The sequence below is a fragment of the Daphnia pulicaria genome, chromosome 1 (assembly GCF_021234035.1).
Source record: "Daphnia pulicaria isolate SC F1-1A chromosome 1, SC_F0-13Bv2, whole genome shotgun sequence".
In the NCBI taxonomy this organism is placed as follows: Eukaryota; Metazoa; Arthropoda; class Branchiopoda; order Diplostraca; family Daphniidae; genus Daphnia; species Daphnia pulicaria.
Window position 1 is genome coordinate 8,584,653 of NC_060913.1, and position 16,166 is coordinate 8,600,818.

Consider the following 16,166-nt stretch of genomic DNA (forward strand, 5'->3'; position numbering starts at 1 on the left):
AAAAATGAAAAGTAGCACAATTTTTTATTCTTCGTTCTTCTGACTGAAGTACAACTGATTGATATCCCGAGGTTCTTGGGGAATGTGGGCGTTATGTACATCTGGTAGATTATGTTCAAATTCGATTCCGAATAAATGAGAAACATTTTGCTGAATTTTTTTACAGAACTCCGGCCGCCTTCAGATCTGCGAGCATCTTGACAACGTGCTCAGGCATGGGTGGAGGAGTGGGGAGGTGGTCGCCGGTGGCCTGGAATCCGTTTTCATCGGCCACCCAATTGACGGTGAGGACGACGCCGTCGGGAGTCGTGAACGAGTAGGAGCCCTTGGACACGGTCCCGATATCCTCCGGTTTGGGACCAACTTGTTTCTGGCTGCCACTCTCAGACACTTTGGTCCCATCGGCAGACTCGAAACTGATTTTGAAATTTTTTTTTCATTAGGATCAAATGATGAGAGGATTACTAATATTAACTTACTCGAATGAGTAGCTGCCGTCGGCGTTCACTTGGCTGTTCGATGACACAATTTCGATGGGCTTCTTATCTCCTTGAGGTGCGGCGAGGGCCACGGCCAAGAAAGCGACAGCGACGATCTGGCAGTGCATCAAGTCAAAATAAAAGGTTAACTTGATATTTAATCAAATAAGAGTTGACTAACTTACGAATTTCATTTTGGCTGGTTTAGGTTGTTTAGCTTCTCTTCTGAAGACAGACGAAGGAATTGTGTGAAGAAGATTGCGATGTTGGCCACCTTTTATACCCTGCAGTTGCGACTGAGTGAAAGTGATAGGCCAAGACCTTCCAAAGGTAACAACATTCCCTTCTTCTTTGGGGATGGACATTTTGTAAATATGCAAATGAGCGAAAGGGATGATGCAACAGACAGCAGTGACTAGAATTTACATCTTTTTTAAAACGACAATTTAATAATCGAATTGATTCGTTGTTTTCTCGTGTTACACGACAAGGCTGTCTTCACATTGTGTTGAAATTGTTATTCTCATCTCTTTTTTTCCAGCGTAAATTTAGGTAAACATGCTTTGGACAGCAAATCAGGAGACGTATGGCCTGTATTGTTTATTTCGTGAGATCCGACGGAAGCCATAGGACGTCAAGCTCTCGTTTGTCGATTATGAGAAATTCGGCTGGTGAACGTGGAGACTAAATAAAACAGTAAGTGATCTTTGATAGCCTTTTCTTTTCAGATTGATTGTTAAGGTTAGTCGAGAATTGCATTGCGCGATCGCAACCTTTTAATAGGCCCCCCTCGCTATGAAACTGCCAGAAGTTTCTATTTTGAAATTTAATCTCCGACTTGTTCGGGTTGATTGAGGGCGATGGGCGATCCACGGCGGAATAAATTCGGCAACTCTTTCAACTTTTTTTTGTTGTTCATTTCCCTATGCAGACGGTTGATTCTTGATGAGTCGTTTGCTCCGTTCATTGCGTTAGTTGCAGTGAAGCAAACGACGCACGAAAATAAAATAAAAACGGGCAGACGGTGTGTGTGTGTGTCTAATGGATCCTGAGGGAAAAAAACGCCGAGAAAAATAGGAAAAGGGGAGATTGTCCAAGTTAACGACCCGTTTCCGTCCATCTTTATTGAACGGATTTACAATCTCTGACAAGAGAATTGTCTCGTCGCTGAATACCTTGCAGCGACAAGAGAACAAACAACGTTAAGATGTAGTGCCCGTGCAAGTAGTTGTGATAAACGGGCGGAATATCATCGAGTCGCAATTGCATTTTCTTTTCTCTTTTTGTGTGTTAGCCTCGCCTCCACTGATCCAACGTTAAGTTGGTGAATATTCGGTTGGCACGAAAAATAAAAAAAAGCGAATCTTTTGATCGGCTACACTTGCCATAAACATTGGCTGGTTGCAATATCGTCGATGGTTGACCTTTGTTTTATCTGTCCCGCCAGTCCCGGCAGCTGATCGAGCCGCCATTTACCTTTTTTTTCTGTTACGAAAACCTCTTTTGTGTCACCGTCTACGGCAGAAAAATTGGCGAGTGATTGTAATATTTAATGTGATAACAAATTTTTCGGCCTTGACAATCGAAAGATTTTCGGCAAATGTTTTGGGTCTAGCAGACGAATGTCGAGAGAGGCGTACTTGAATGCCCAGAGGGGGAAATTGCCAAAAAAGATTCGAAAATACTAAAAAAAGGGGCCAGACGGTTTTTTGGTTCGTAACCCGCCAGTTAGAGGGCGGAGAAGCGCAGCGGGCCCAAAAGAAGACACACACACACACTCACGGGGGTGTTTTTTCGTCGTCTACTATTTGGTCGATGAAACGCCACAAGTGTTGCTCGTTCAGTTTTCGGTCGACGCCAACATACACGTTTAAGAGATCCGCTGCGTCCAAAAAACCCAACGTGCACCCGAAAAAGTGTATGTAACTTTGTGGCCACCAGAAACCCCCAGCCATTGTGTGTCAGTGTCTTGTGCCAAGAACGTGTGTAACATTCGGTAAGTGTGCTGCTCACAAGAGATTCATTTATTTGTAATTCCACCCCGTTCATGTGTGTAACTTTTGTCTACGCCGGTCTAAGCGGCCATGAGCCATGCTTCCACCCTCCTCCCTCATTTTAGTCATTTAACCCTCTCGTCTACCATTTCCCAAATATGTATTTTTAAATCATTTTTACTTTTTAATTGATTCAATTATTTTATTTATTTGTTATCGAAGGGTTTCTCTTCGTTCCAGTGAATTGTTGATTCTGTGGTGCGTCTTGTGACTTGAGCAGCCGACGTTCGCCATTTCACTTCTCTTTGTACGACACACACGTTCACACACGTGGACAGGTGTCAATTTTAAGGTAATTTGATCTTTTATTTTTTTATTTATTTATTTATTTTAATTTGATCGATACCCGAGTGTGTGGCGGAAGGGGTTGCTTGCGTAAGCGGATGACGTAAAACGTGTACTGTACAACAGTGGGGGAGGAGTAGGACTTGTGCGTAGTCAAGTAAGGAGTAGTAAGCAAGGACGTTGTCTAATAATTATTTCCCCCCTTCTCCCCTTGGAATTCCGAGTATAAAACATCTATATTTTATGTAATGCCAAATGTACAAGTCGATTGAAGTCGGTTTTTGTTTCACGGTGCTCAGCCGAAAGGAACTTGTGAAGGTACTGGCTGGACACTAGCGCGCTCTGGTGTCGGTAAAATCTGGTATCTCTAATTCTCTAAGCAGCTGATTGTCTGTTACCACCCAACCAACCACCACCCCTACTACTACTACTCACTGTACCTCACGTGGTGTCACGTGACGTGGGTCACTTTTGGTGGTGGTGGTGGTAGTTATTGCCCTGCGGGAGAGTGGGCGGGCATTCTGAGTGTTGTTGGGTTGGGGGAGGGGGGTCTACTCTGCATCGGTATGGCGCGCGCCTCTGACATTGTTGTTGTTGTTGCTGACATTGTTTTTAGAAAGACATTGAATTTGTTAACAGTTCTTTTTCTTTGCTGTGCTCCTTCTGATATTGGCATTTTAGGCAGATTTTCACATTTGCTGGGTTTGCGTACGATATTTCTCAGTTACGGTCGATACTGAAGCTTCCTTGTGAGTTTTCTTCCTTTTTCTCTGTGCAGATTTGAGTCCTGAACCAGCCATAACGTAACAACAAGATATTCCAGTTTTGCTTCTGCTGGACCTGTCATCACAGCAACAATCTCATCATCATCGTTTGGGTAATGATTTTCAATACTTTCATTCCTGTGACCTGATAGATTTTCAACTTTGCCTAACTTGTTGTTGTCTCACTATTTTTCGTGACTCAATTTTTATTTTTCATTTAGATAAACAGCATCCCTGTTAGTAGGAGATTCTACCCATGGCCGAGCTACGTATCTCTTCCTTCCTCCAAGACGATGAAGAAAGAGAAGATGAGGAGGAAGAGAAAGAAGATTCTGACGATGAAATAGGTGACGAAGTAGAAGGTAACGACGAGGATAAGTCATTGAATCCAGCCGAACGTAGATCTTTCTGCACATTTATGAAGAAACGAGCTGGACGTCTGAAGGATGAAGAAAAAAATAGTAAATCCACTTCCACATCTTTGAAATCCTCAGAGGATTTTTTAACGATAAAATTATTTTACAAGCAGGCAAGCAGCAGAAGTTTAATCTTTTACATGAAGGCTATGCAAAACTAATAACTGAACTCAATCAAGAGATTGATGACACCGTCACTCCACTCTCCATTGTAGAAGTAAACATTTTATGAATATCATTCTCTGACCATGTACAAATATTCCCCTCACTTACACAGGTTGTACAGTCTTTAATTGATTGCTTCAACTTGGATCCGAATCGGGTGTTAGATGTGACGATAAAATCGTTTGAACGTCGGCCGCTGCTTCACAGTCGTCTTTTTGTTCCACTGATTTGCTCGTACAAGTCAGATTCGTTTACTTTGTGTGAAGTCTTAGGGTTGAAGTTTGCTTCAATCGACCCGTCTTCCACACCAAACAATCTTTTCGTCATCACTGCTCTTTTATTGCAGCATGGAGTCATTCGTCTAGAACATATTTATCGTTGGCTTACGCCTAAAGATAGTGAAATCGACGAATCCGCCAATAAAGAATTAGCAGACGCAAAAGAGTATGCTCGTCGAATGAACGCTGTTCCAAAAGAAGACGACAAAATTGAAGAATTGATTGAAGAAAAGGCACCTTATAATCAGAAATTTGGACTGTGTGAAGCTCTTCTTTCAGTGGGAGCTTGGGATCAAGCCTCTAGTCTTCTTGAATTTCATCCAGATTTTTTCTTCACATCTTATCTACCCATCTCGAGCAGTATCTGCAATCTGATCAACTACGTAATTGAACCGGTGTATGGCACTCAAGCCAAGGAAATGAAGGAGTTGAGAGAAACTGCTATCCCCATGCTACTCTCTTTGGGACCCAATTTGTTTAACGATCCTGTCCTCCTGCGCAAGTTAATCCGTTTGTGCAATACTGCGTTAGATGATTGTGGCTTGAACAGTTCAAAGAAACTTCCGCAAGACCCGGATTCTCTGTACTCTGACGTTTGTAAGCTGTTTGATGTTGTAGTATGGCCATCACTCGCCCTCATGGAATCGAATTGCTGTGTAGCAGAAGAAATCTGGAATGTTTTGAAGAAATTGCCTCATGAGCACCGTTATCGTCTGTATGACCTTCGGAAGAACGACACGTTTCAGAGCCATCCTTTGCTCATCCGCCGCAAAGTAGACTGCGTTAAACGCATCAAGGAGATCATAGAGCATGTGAGTAAGGATAACGTCAAGCCCACGGATCGAGAGCTTGACAAGCTTAGTCACAGCTGCCCTGGCTTTCTTTTTGACTACATTTTGTCCCAAATTCAAATCGACGGCAACATGATTGGCCCTCTTGTGGATTCACTCGAGTACTTCACAAACCTTTCGTATGATGTTCTTGGTTATTGCGTTTTGGAAGCACTTTCGAACCCAGACAAGGAGCGCAACACACCTGATGGAACTACCATCTCTGCTGACGGCCATCGGCTGACGGCCCTTTCCGCCTTTTGTGGAGCCATTTACGAGAAATACAACATAGATTTGACTGGACTTCTCCAATACGTTGCCAATCAACTAGAGGCGCAAAAGAGCTCAGGTCTTCTGATTCTTCAGGTACTTATATTGATTTAATATAATAATATCTTAAAAAAACCCCTTAATGTTTAACTATTGCACATTCAGGAAATGGTGCATAAAATGGGGGGCACCGAAGCGTCCGAGGAAATGACAAAGGAACACATGGAAGCAATGCAAGGCGGTGAGCTGTTAAGAGCTGCTCATTTTGGACAGGTTCTGGTTAACAAGAAAGCTGCCCAGCGTTTAAAGGAAACATTGCTCCAATCCAATTTGGCCATAACCCTCTGTCATATTATCGCACAGCAACGCGACAAATGGAACAAACGCCTTAAAAATCAAGAAACAGAGAATAATCATCTAAAGGTATTTCTTTTACAAATATTTTACATTTTAAAAATACATAGCATTACATCTTTTCTATTTGATTTTTCTTCATGTAGTTGGAAGGTAAACTATACGACCAATGTCAAGATACGCTCGTTCAGCTTGGAAAATTCTTGGCTTTGAATATGAGTGACGACGACTACGTCAGACGCACACTCCTGAGCGGAGTATTCCGACCTCCATGGTCACAATTAGGATCATGGCTCTCCGACATCCACATCCATTCTGATGTCGCATTTTATCTGGCACGACCAATGTTAATTTATTCAGTCAATTCCAAATACGATGAATTGTGGCGTGCTGAAAAGAATTCTGAGAATTTACTTCCGGCCCAGAAAACTCAAAAGTATTTAGAGGTAAGTCGCTTGTATTTAATAAGTTTGTCTTACTTGAAATGATTCCCAAAATTGAATTTATTAGGCTGTACGATTGGTCATGACTCCCATTTGTGAATCAGTTCGTCCTTTGTTCGCGGATAAAGTTTGGGAGGATCTATCTCCTCAATTTTTTGCCACTTTTTGGTCGCTGACGGTCTACGATTTGTCAGTGCCGAATGCTGCGTACGAACGTGAAGTGCAACGCCTGGAGGTAGCCATTCAACAGACAGATGAAAATCGTAATCTGCCAGACAGTAAACGGAAGAAAGAGTTGGATCGCTGTAAGGCTTTGATGGACAAACTTCTGGAAGAAGAAAAGAAACAGAAAGATCACAATGAACGTATCATGGCGAGATTAACACAAGAAAAAGACAGCTGGTTTCTCAAATTATCAAAAACGGAGACGATCACCCAGTTTCTCCAACACTGCCTTATTCATCGCTGCGTTTTCACCGCGACAGATGCCTTATTTTGCGCTCGCTTTGTACAGGTACGTGCGTCTAAGTAGCTCATCATGAAGATTTTCTCTGGCTAACTTTTTTTTTTGTTGTTGTTTGTTTTTAGCTTATGCACAATTTGAAAACACCAAACTTTTTAACGCTTAAGTGCTACGATCTGATCTTTTGTGATATAACAAAAACTGTGCCTTCTTGTACGGAAAACGAGGCAAATCGTTATGGACGCTTTTTGTGTGCCATGCTCGAAACTGTAATGCATTGGCACTCAAGCAAGAAAATATTTGACGAAGAGTGTGCCAATTTTCCTGGATTCTTTACCAAAATTAAACGCGATGATCAGCCTGGGGTAAAAAACGATCACGTTGACTTTGAAAACTATCGTCATATTGTTTACAAGTGGCACCAGAAGATTGCCAAAGCGCTAGTTGTATGTCTTGAATCAAAAGACTATGTCCAGATTCGAAATGCACTGATCGTCCTAATACGCATCTTGCCATTCTTCCCCGTTATCACGCCTCTTGTCGGGGTAATTAGTTGTTATTTCTTTGTTGAAACAAATTAATTAATTTTTATTTTATTTGTTTTACATTCTAACAGAAGATTGCTGGAAGGGTCGAAGTAGTAAGCAGTGAACAACGAGACCAACGACAGGATTTATCAGCGATGGCTATTTCATATAGTGGTCTATTAAAGAAAAAAAAAACGTCAATTCCAGAAGATGAATTCCATCTGGTGACGAGGAAACCTGTAAGAAAGAACATTGTTATCATTGTTTCGTTGATAAAACTTGGATATTTATTTTAATTTGTTTAGGTAACTAAAACAACTCCTCAAAGTACCAATCCACTTGTTGTGGCAGCCAATCCTGGTGTTCAGCCTGAGAATGGAGTTGTTAAGCATGAAGGAGTAAATGGTACAATTCCAAAAATTTCTTCTGCATATTGCTTCACCTTAATTAAATATAAATATTCTTAGGGGTGGAAAAAGCTTCAACAAATTTGCATGATACTCCTACCTCTACTCCAAGCGAATCTCAGTCGAGCACTCCAGTCGCTGTTGGCCTCAAGGAGATTGAAAAAGAAAAAGAAATAAGGTAATTTTCTAACCAGCTTTAGAATCACGGCACTTTTAACAGTTTTATTATTTTGGCAGGGAGACAAAGGATAAAGTAAAGGAAGAGAGAATAAAAGGAGAGAAAGATCGGCACAAAGAATCGATTGAAAAACGAGAAGAAATTCCTGACCGTACCAGAGAGAAGAGGATAAAAGAACGGAAAGAAGATAGAATAGGCCTCATTCGGGCAAGGTAGGAAAACACGATAACTCCAAAATTACATGGTTATTAAATGTAACTGAATTATGTAATCAGCTTGACCGTGAGGATGAATGGATGGAGCGTGACAGAGAAGATCGCAAGGAACGACGTAATATCCAAGAAACCGAGGAGGAACGTCGTGAAAGGAAAGGCGAAAAAAGGGTAGACAAAATTGTTGCATTTCTTCATATTTGTTGCTTTTCAATTCTGAAGCTCTTGCTTGTTTGTTGAAGGATCGGGAGCCAGAGGATAGTATTTGGTATGCCAAACGTCGAAAGGAGGTAGTACGAGAAGAAGGTAACTTTTCTTATGAAAAAACTACAGTGAACTGTTACCAATTTCTTAGTTAATTTAACAGTAAGATCCCCCAAGGCATGGATACGGAAGTCCCTCTGATGGAAACCCTGATAGACGAGGACACAACAAAGTATTATTAATTAAAAAAATTTGTAAAACTTTCTCTTAAATATTACCTTTTTTCTTTTGTATAGCTCTCTCGCTCTCGTAGCGCACCTCTTTCACGAGAAGCATCGGATCGCTCATTTCACCCGTTATTAGATTATTATTAGATTATTTCTATCCTTATTATTATTATTAGATTATATTCCTTCAATTATTAAAACAAAATTTGATTAACCTAAATTTTCGTTTCACTTCGTCAAGTCCTCCGAGTGTTTGTCTAACTGGACAAAAACACTGGCACAAGAAAATGTTTTTCGTGAATACGATCCCCGGACCTGGACGTCCAGATGTTTATTAATCCCGATTTTTCCGCGATTCAAACCGGCCAATCCGTCCATTGACATATCTTGTCTCTTTTGATGTTGTTTCAGAAACGGATTGCGTCCATCGAGGTAGGCTACTACGTTACAAAGACAATGTGGTGGTCATGGCATCGGAAGTAGGAGTCTACGACGTCGATCCTGCCGATGATATACACAAAGTTAGTACATAATCGATCGAAAGATGGACCAAAACTATAACCTTTTTTCTTTCAGGGGAGATTAGAACCTTCGCGGATGCTTTTGATAGACACGACCAATCGGGTCATCATCGGCTCATCTCTTGTTTTCCAGCGTTAATTTAGGAATAGCAAATCTGGAGACGTATGGCCCAGATGCGGTCATTTTGCGAGATTCGACAGAAACCATCGGACGGGACTCCGGTTTGCCGATTATGAATTTCAAATACCTGGCTAAATATATCCACCACATAATAAATGATTGCATATACATTTCAATGAAATATTAAACCATTAAGTCAATTTCTCTTCCAGGTGAGTCGTCTCATCCATGGCGAATTGAACGACATTTAATCTGGCAAGTACGGCGTGTCTATCCACCGAAAAAGAACGTGCAATTAATTACGTGTTGTCCTAATTCTTCTTCTGGTTGCTGATTTGCAGGTTCAATAATGAGATGCCCAGGCAGCAAGTGATTATTCATCAAATGCTTCAGAGGTGGAGGTATTTAAACATCCCAGTCATCAACAACAAAAGTGACCAGTCTAGATCTATTTGTGCCTCTTTTGCATCATCAAAGCTGCATATTCTTTTAAACCAAATGAGCGAAACCACTGAATAAGAGACTTATTCTTCAACCAAAAAATCTGTGACATGTTATCGTGAATTTCCGTGACACGCAGTCCATGCAGATATTATTTCACGCTCGCTCAATTCACGCAGTAACGTCTAACGTATGGGTACATTTAAATTTCCAAATTGCTAAAGAAAAGTTGGGACCGAATCAATATGTTGTTTTTTTTTTTGTTTTTTTTAATTGCAGAAATAAAAGCTGCCACAAATGTGGCAGAAAGAAAATTGAAGACAACGATGTGGAGTCTACATGTTGGTGTTGCTTACATGTAAATGTCGGTCTTAAAAAACCTCTTGCCACCAGATGGCGATAAACAAAGGAGCCGCCAGGCGTCGTAGGACGAACGTCGAGCGTGATGAAGTCGCCATCAGCTGATCAGCCCACAGTTGTACGTGACGTGACGTTGAACTTGAGCAAACTAGTGAGATGCAGTCTACGTATATCCGTACACTAAGACTAATTGTGTTGAAATGATTTTCATTTTTATTAATTTCTTTCATAGGTTATGTCACTGTCGGCCAGGTTAAGTTGAAGCTGTTTGCTGTTCCCGTTCAATGCAGAACATTTTGACGTGCCACCTTGCTACCAGCTAACTGCACAAGTAGGCAATAACTGCTATCTTTCTAGCACATTTCAACAGGTTCTTGCCTTTCTCATTTTTTTCATAGGTTTTCCCTCTTTTGGATATGCCATCATTTGCCTATGGTGTTGCAATCCAATGTGCTGATGCTGTTTCCTGCCTGTTACCTGGTTTAAGGATTTCTTGAACAAAAGAGTTTAATTGGCGAAACTGTTTCAAGAAATCAAGTTCAGCCATCAGCACATGGTCACATTTATTTAGCAATTGAAGGCACTTGCTACCATAACTCCTCACAAACTTTAATTCTTTAATAACATTTTTTTTTTCAGTAAGTTTAAGTTTGGATACTTTTTTTATTTTTTTTAGTCTCTAAAACATATTTAATTTGTTGTTTCTGATATTAAATCACTTAACTGATCTCGACTTAATCAAATAATAGTTGCACATTAGTTTTACTCAATCTTGCCAACAGTAACTGAATTTCCCCTGCTGGTTTTCTTTGACAAATTTGTATGCCTGACAATGTATTAAATTTTTTTACAGGGTTACTCAGCCAGGCTAAGTTGAAGTTGTTTGCTGTTGCTGCTAATGCAGAACATTTTGTCTTGCTAACTGGGTAAGTTGTGAATAACTACTGTCCTTCTTGCACATTTACTACAACTTGTTATTGCTTAATATCTCATTTTCATAGGTTTTCAACTGTTGGTTGATGCCTGAGCTATGCATAAAATGCTTATGGTGTTGCAGTCCAATGTGATGATGGTGTTTCCTGCAAGTCACCTGGTTTAAGGAGTACAGGAACAAACAAACAAATGTCGCTGATTTTTTTCTATATTTGTGTGGTCTGTCATTTTGCAAGTGAGTTGAGAAAATGTTTTGTTTTCTTCTTACATTTTGCAATTTTTTCGCAATATCTTCTAATCTTGTAATTGTATTGTATCTTGGAATCGGAAAAGGTTGTCACGTGCTGATTTCAAATAAGCTCATAAGAAGCATTTTTGAGTACGTAGGAAGTTGTAGAACATTGTGGAGAAATTTATCGATAAGCTATAAATCAATTTGAGAAACTAATTTTAAATTTTGCATAAATTACAGACCAAAACCCATGTATATCTTATTCATCAAAAATTTCGATTTAAATTAATCATATAAATTTTTGCAGTAAAATAATGGCTAACAATATATATAATAAAACAATTATATCACTGATATTATTTAATAATACTAATATCAATATAACATACAAAATTACCATATAATATTTCACCGGCACCGAAACTCATGTAATGTATAATTTTTAATGCGGAAGTTAAAGTGAACAGTTCCAAATTTCAAACACGGTATTCACCGTATGTACCAAAATTGTAAATTGCTATATTTTGCTGACTTGTAATTACAGTCAATGAAGACAGGGGAGGACACTGCCTTAATTGACTGCGACCAGGGAGATTACCTGGCCAGTGAAGAAGAGAGAAGAGTGCGAGGCCAGTTTTGCTAGGGAGCGCGATTAGTCATAGTAGACTTCTTAGTTAAACTCATGACCCTCAAAAAGTTCCCTCGGATCATGCGCCTTCCAAGTCCCCGTTCGACCAGAGCCCTCCTCATCCTCCTGGTTATCACAGCGGGTGAGTGACCACCGGCGGGCGTAGGTTATTGGTTAGTTAGGGAAACGGGGCCACAGAAAAGAAGGGACCCCAGATATACACTTGTAATTGATCTAAGTCTACACAAATTATCAATCTTCAGTTCCAGCAATCTCTCATCAGTTTCCAAACAACTATAACGGCGGTGAGGGATTAACCTGAAAGGAGAGTATAATTAATAATTTTAAACCATATTGTAGTGACAGAAAGCAATACCTCAAATCTATCAATCTTACATTTCCCTAAATTAGAACTCAATGGCGTTCACCATAAAACTTCAGTAGCAGCATTTTCTTGCTTGTGTCCTTAAAATAGATTGCAGTAAAGAATTGGATCTGGCGAAGGCACCAATATCTTGAAGATTTACAACTTGACAGGGAAAAGTTAACCTGAAATGTTAGAAACCTTAAACATCACAGTAATTTAAAAACATGTTGGTAAAAGTAACTACCTTGCAACAGAAATTATTAAGCTTCAGAAGACATGGCTTGCATTATTGGTTGCTTTGCTTATTGGCCCCAGTTGGCCAGGTCACACAACAACTTAAGCTGACATTATCTAAAAACATTTAGTCAAGGATGTTGTAAGAATGATTAGCTAAAGGTTGTGTTATCTATTACTTACAAACAGTTGACTCATTCGATCTCCGTTGTTTAACTTTTTAATTTGCTTCGAAGAAACTTATGAAAGTTACGACTTGTAGGACGTGAAACGTGTAATGTCATATCTCTGTCTGACTGTCGAGTGCAACCAACATAAGATTCAAAACTCACTACCAGATGGCGTCACTGTCGCCCTTGTTGTTTCTGCACCGTGAAATGTGGAGAAATGGGCGAAACAAAGTGTTGCTATTTTATACTTATTTTTCTGTGATTTCAAATATCAAGCTGGACTTCGCATCTTATGTAGGTTTAGTTTGCCCTAGTTTCCTTATTTTGTATATTATACCAATTTATTTCTGCAAGTCTAGATGTATGCTGTCATTCCAACAAGTTGGTTTAGCGCTCAGTCACTGTTCAGCATGATCCTCAGGATATCAAAAGCCTAAAACCCATGTTTGAAGCCCACACATAGTGGAATACAAATGTTCCGAGATAGGTAATTTTGTCTTTACTGCTACCATACCAGAACAGTGAAGCATTTAAGACCATCATAATTCTGATTTTCATATAACATAGGCACTCTTGCTCATGAACCACAGGATCCTTTTGGAATCTTGCAATTTTGGTGGTTTAACCTGCAGCAGCTTGTCTTTTTTTATGGCTGTTTCTACTTCTGTTTAGAAGGCAACTCAGCCGAGGGATAGGTGGAGTTTTAATTTTCATAGGTAAATCCTTGTAAATTTGTAAGTAACATAGAGTTCTTTTTCCCATAGAGTTTCAGTGACATGAAGAGTGTGGAAAGAATAACATACCTGCCATGTGTTTGTAAACATACCAGATCTGCTGGATGAAAATCAAATTATGCCTTACTATATTCATCACTCAAATGATATTGGTAAAGCATCAATATCACCTGCCACCATACTGCTGCAAAAAATGTTCATTACACTTTCTTTACAGAAATTTATCTCAACACGAGGAGTAATATGCTGTTGGTTGCTGTGAATGCCATTTTTACTGTTTTTTCATCACAAACATTTCAGTGTGCTTCTTAGAAAAGGTAAAGATTGATATGTTTTATTCATTTTTATATTTTCATTAATGTGATACATTTTTTTTACAGAGCTCGCAAGATCCCCATCTATGAGAAGAGTGACTTCCACCACCAACGTTCTACTCTATCCTTATCTTCGAGACACACGCTCATCTGGCTTCCGTCCTTATGCTGCTACACAATTTATCCTTACTTCACTGACGAGTTACTGGACCACTTCAGTGATCGCTTCCGTCCACTATGACACACCTGTAGTCATTCACCACTGGATTATGCCCAGGTACCCGACAATTGACTTATTTTGTTTAAGTATTATCTACTTAATTTAAACTCAGTCTATGTAATAATTCCTAAATCGGGCTCTTCTTCACTTGAGTAGCAAACGGAGTCTTTTTTAAATGTTTCCTTTTCTACCGCTAGATGGCTTTTCGATAATTTTCAATTGTCAAAGCAAGTCAGTTTCAGTTACTTTGCACATCTCCTTAAACATTTATCGGTAGTATTTTTTGGTAATTTTTTAGTGATAACTCACGATAACTATTCCCCCAACAAAGCTCACTTGTTAGATTTTCGAAAATTGCATTGTTTTTCTACTTCCGGTTTTCTCACTTCAGTCAGTAGTTTAGTAAATATTCATTCTACGTACAAAAGAACCACATATTCGCGATCCTCGTAAAATTTGTGGTAAAGTTCATGTATTTTTTTGTACGATTTCGTACTTCCGGTTTCGAAAATTTTCCTGAACTATAGTTCAGGAAAATTCTCGATTTCGGCCAAATTTTGGATTTCGTTTAAAACATATCAGATCGACCCCAAATTTCATGGGGATCACGAATATCTGGTTTATTTTGACGACAGCTCAACAGTTGAGGAGCTATCGCTTACTTCCGGTTTACTTCCGGAAAATTTTCAAAAAACTAGCAAGTGAGCTTTGTTCTGTGTACCGTTCTCAGTATTGCTAGTTAAATTTTAAGCAATTAAAATTGCGCTTTTTAAGTTTTGAGCAAAAAAACCAGATAAATGTACCTTTATGTGTCCTGTAACTTAATGAGAATTATTTTGTCTTCATCCAGGAAATACAGACGTTGAGAAGACGGACACCAAAACATCGCCGGTATCTCCAAAATGTCATCGCGGATCATCATTTGTTGTTGGTAATATGTGTTTGTTAGTTAGTTTACCCGTTGGCTGCCACGCCTTTGTTCCCCCTTGTCGATACGGTGATCTATTCTAGAGGCATGCATTCCATGTTCTCCTATCACCGTGTCAGCCCGGACTTGTCAGCAATGGCAAGTCCTCCTCCCCCCATTGGTCATGGATCCTTCAGACATGGCTCGTAGTGAGTAGAGAACAACCTACGGGTTGTATGGCGTGGCAGCCAACGGGTTAACTTAAGTGTAAGTATGTATGTATATGTGTATCAGTGTATGTATAAATGTATGTTCTTTTGCAAAACTGTGGAGGAATTGTGGGTGGAGGTGGGACAATATACACAATTCTCGTATCACTTATTATTTGTATATTGCATTTCTCACATATAATGAATAATTGCCATGGCACAAATCATAAATTATTATTGCTCAACTAGAGTAACTACTAAAAAAATTTAATCTGTCACTCGATGATGTTGAATCCCCTTGTTGAAGAGTAGACTCCACTCGATCTCTTCAACCATTTCAAGATGAACATTCAACTTACTAACTTGCAATAAATTCACTGACTGGAAGAAATACAAGAGCCCCTTTCAGATTAAGCAGTTGCCAAACCTGCAACAAAATAAAGAGAAGAAAAATTTCAACAAACAAGGATTGGACAGTTACTTTGCACATCGATAGAACAAAAATCAACAACCTACAAATACATACATCAATGAGGTTGCCTTCCTTCAACCATTAGGGCTTGCACAGCATCAAATACAATCAGCATGCAGTATGGTGAAGTATCTTCAGGCTCAGGCAAAGATTTAACACCACAAATCACATCTATCCAAATCTCTGCAAAGTCAGTTTAGGTACAGGGGCAGGCAAAAAAAAAAGTTGTCAATGAAGTAAACATGAACATTTTATGAAGGAGTCAATGGTAATTACCGTGAAGCAATAAGCCTAGTTTCAAACAATGTTAGAGATTTGGAAATGCCATTATTTAGGGTGAGCATCAGGGCCTCTGCTTCGAAGATGTCAAAACTGGATGAAGTTTGTCAATTCTGTGCTATGTCAAAAAGGAACAACATTGCCCCAAAACACCATTTCTTAAAAAGGGGAAAAAAAAGAACTGGTATAAAATCACTATAAATTTTCTGAAATAAATCAAATCACCCAAATTAGTCCTTAATTAGCCAATTATACCGACTCCATCCTTATTAAAAAAAACACTAAATGAAAAAAAGGCAAAGGTTATTCACACTTGAAATGTTACATCATTTGTATGCATAATTTAAAAAATAAAGGGAGTGAACTCACTAACCAGAAGAAACACCTAAAGAAAGTGTGGTCACTTTCTTTAGGTAAGGCGTCTTGAAATCCTTGTCTGAATTTGGTTGCTGGTAGCTTTTATTAAAC

At 39.4% G+C, this 16,166-nt stretch overlaps 2 protein-coding genes and 1 long non-coding RNA gene across 3 annotated transcripts in view; 1 reads left to right on the forward strand and 2 right to left on the reverse strand.

The window, feature by feature from the left end:
- Nucleotides 1-16,166, forward strand: part of LOC124344997 (verrucotoxin subunit beta-like) — a 493,626-nt gene that overhangs the window by 29,892 nt on the left and 447,568 nt on the right. The window lies entirely within an intron of this gene.
- On the reverse strand, nucleotides 154-14,794 carry LOC124349711 (endocuticle structural glycoprotein SgAbd-3-like). Its single transcript, XM_046800515.1, has 4 exons — nucleotides 14,790-14,794; nucleotides 665-678; nucleotides 480-595; nucleotides 154-416 (listed from the first exon to the last, which is right to left on the reverse strand). The coding sequence occupies exons 2-4, from the start codon at nucleotides 671-673 to the stop codon at nucleotides 161-163; spliced, it is 381 nt and encodes a 126-aa protein (XP_046656471.1). The 5' UTR covers nucleotides 674-678; nucleotides 14,790-14,794; the 3' UTR covers nucleotides 154-160.
- Nucleotides 15,143-15,998, reverse strand: LOC124350156. Its single transcript, XR_006920405.1, has 4 exons — nucleotides 15,924-15,998; nucleotides 15,696-15,856; nucleotides 15,474-15,602; nucleotides 15,143-15,374 (listed from the first exon to the last, which is right to left on the reverse strand). It is a non-coding gene; the product is annotated as an uncharacterized LOC124350156 (long non-coding RNA).

Coding starts and splice junctions, on each gene's coding strand:
- LOC124349711 (XM_046800515.1), bottom strand. Junction 417..479: donor GACGGCAGCTACTCATTCGA/GTAAGTTAATAT, acceptor TTTCAAAATCAG/TTTCGAGTCTGCCGATGGGA.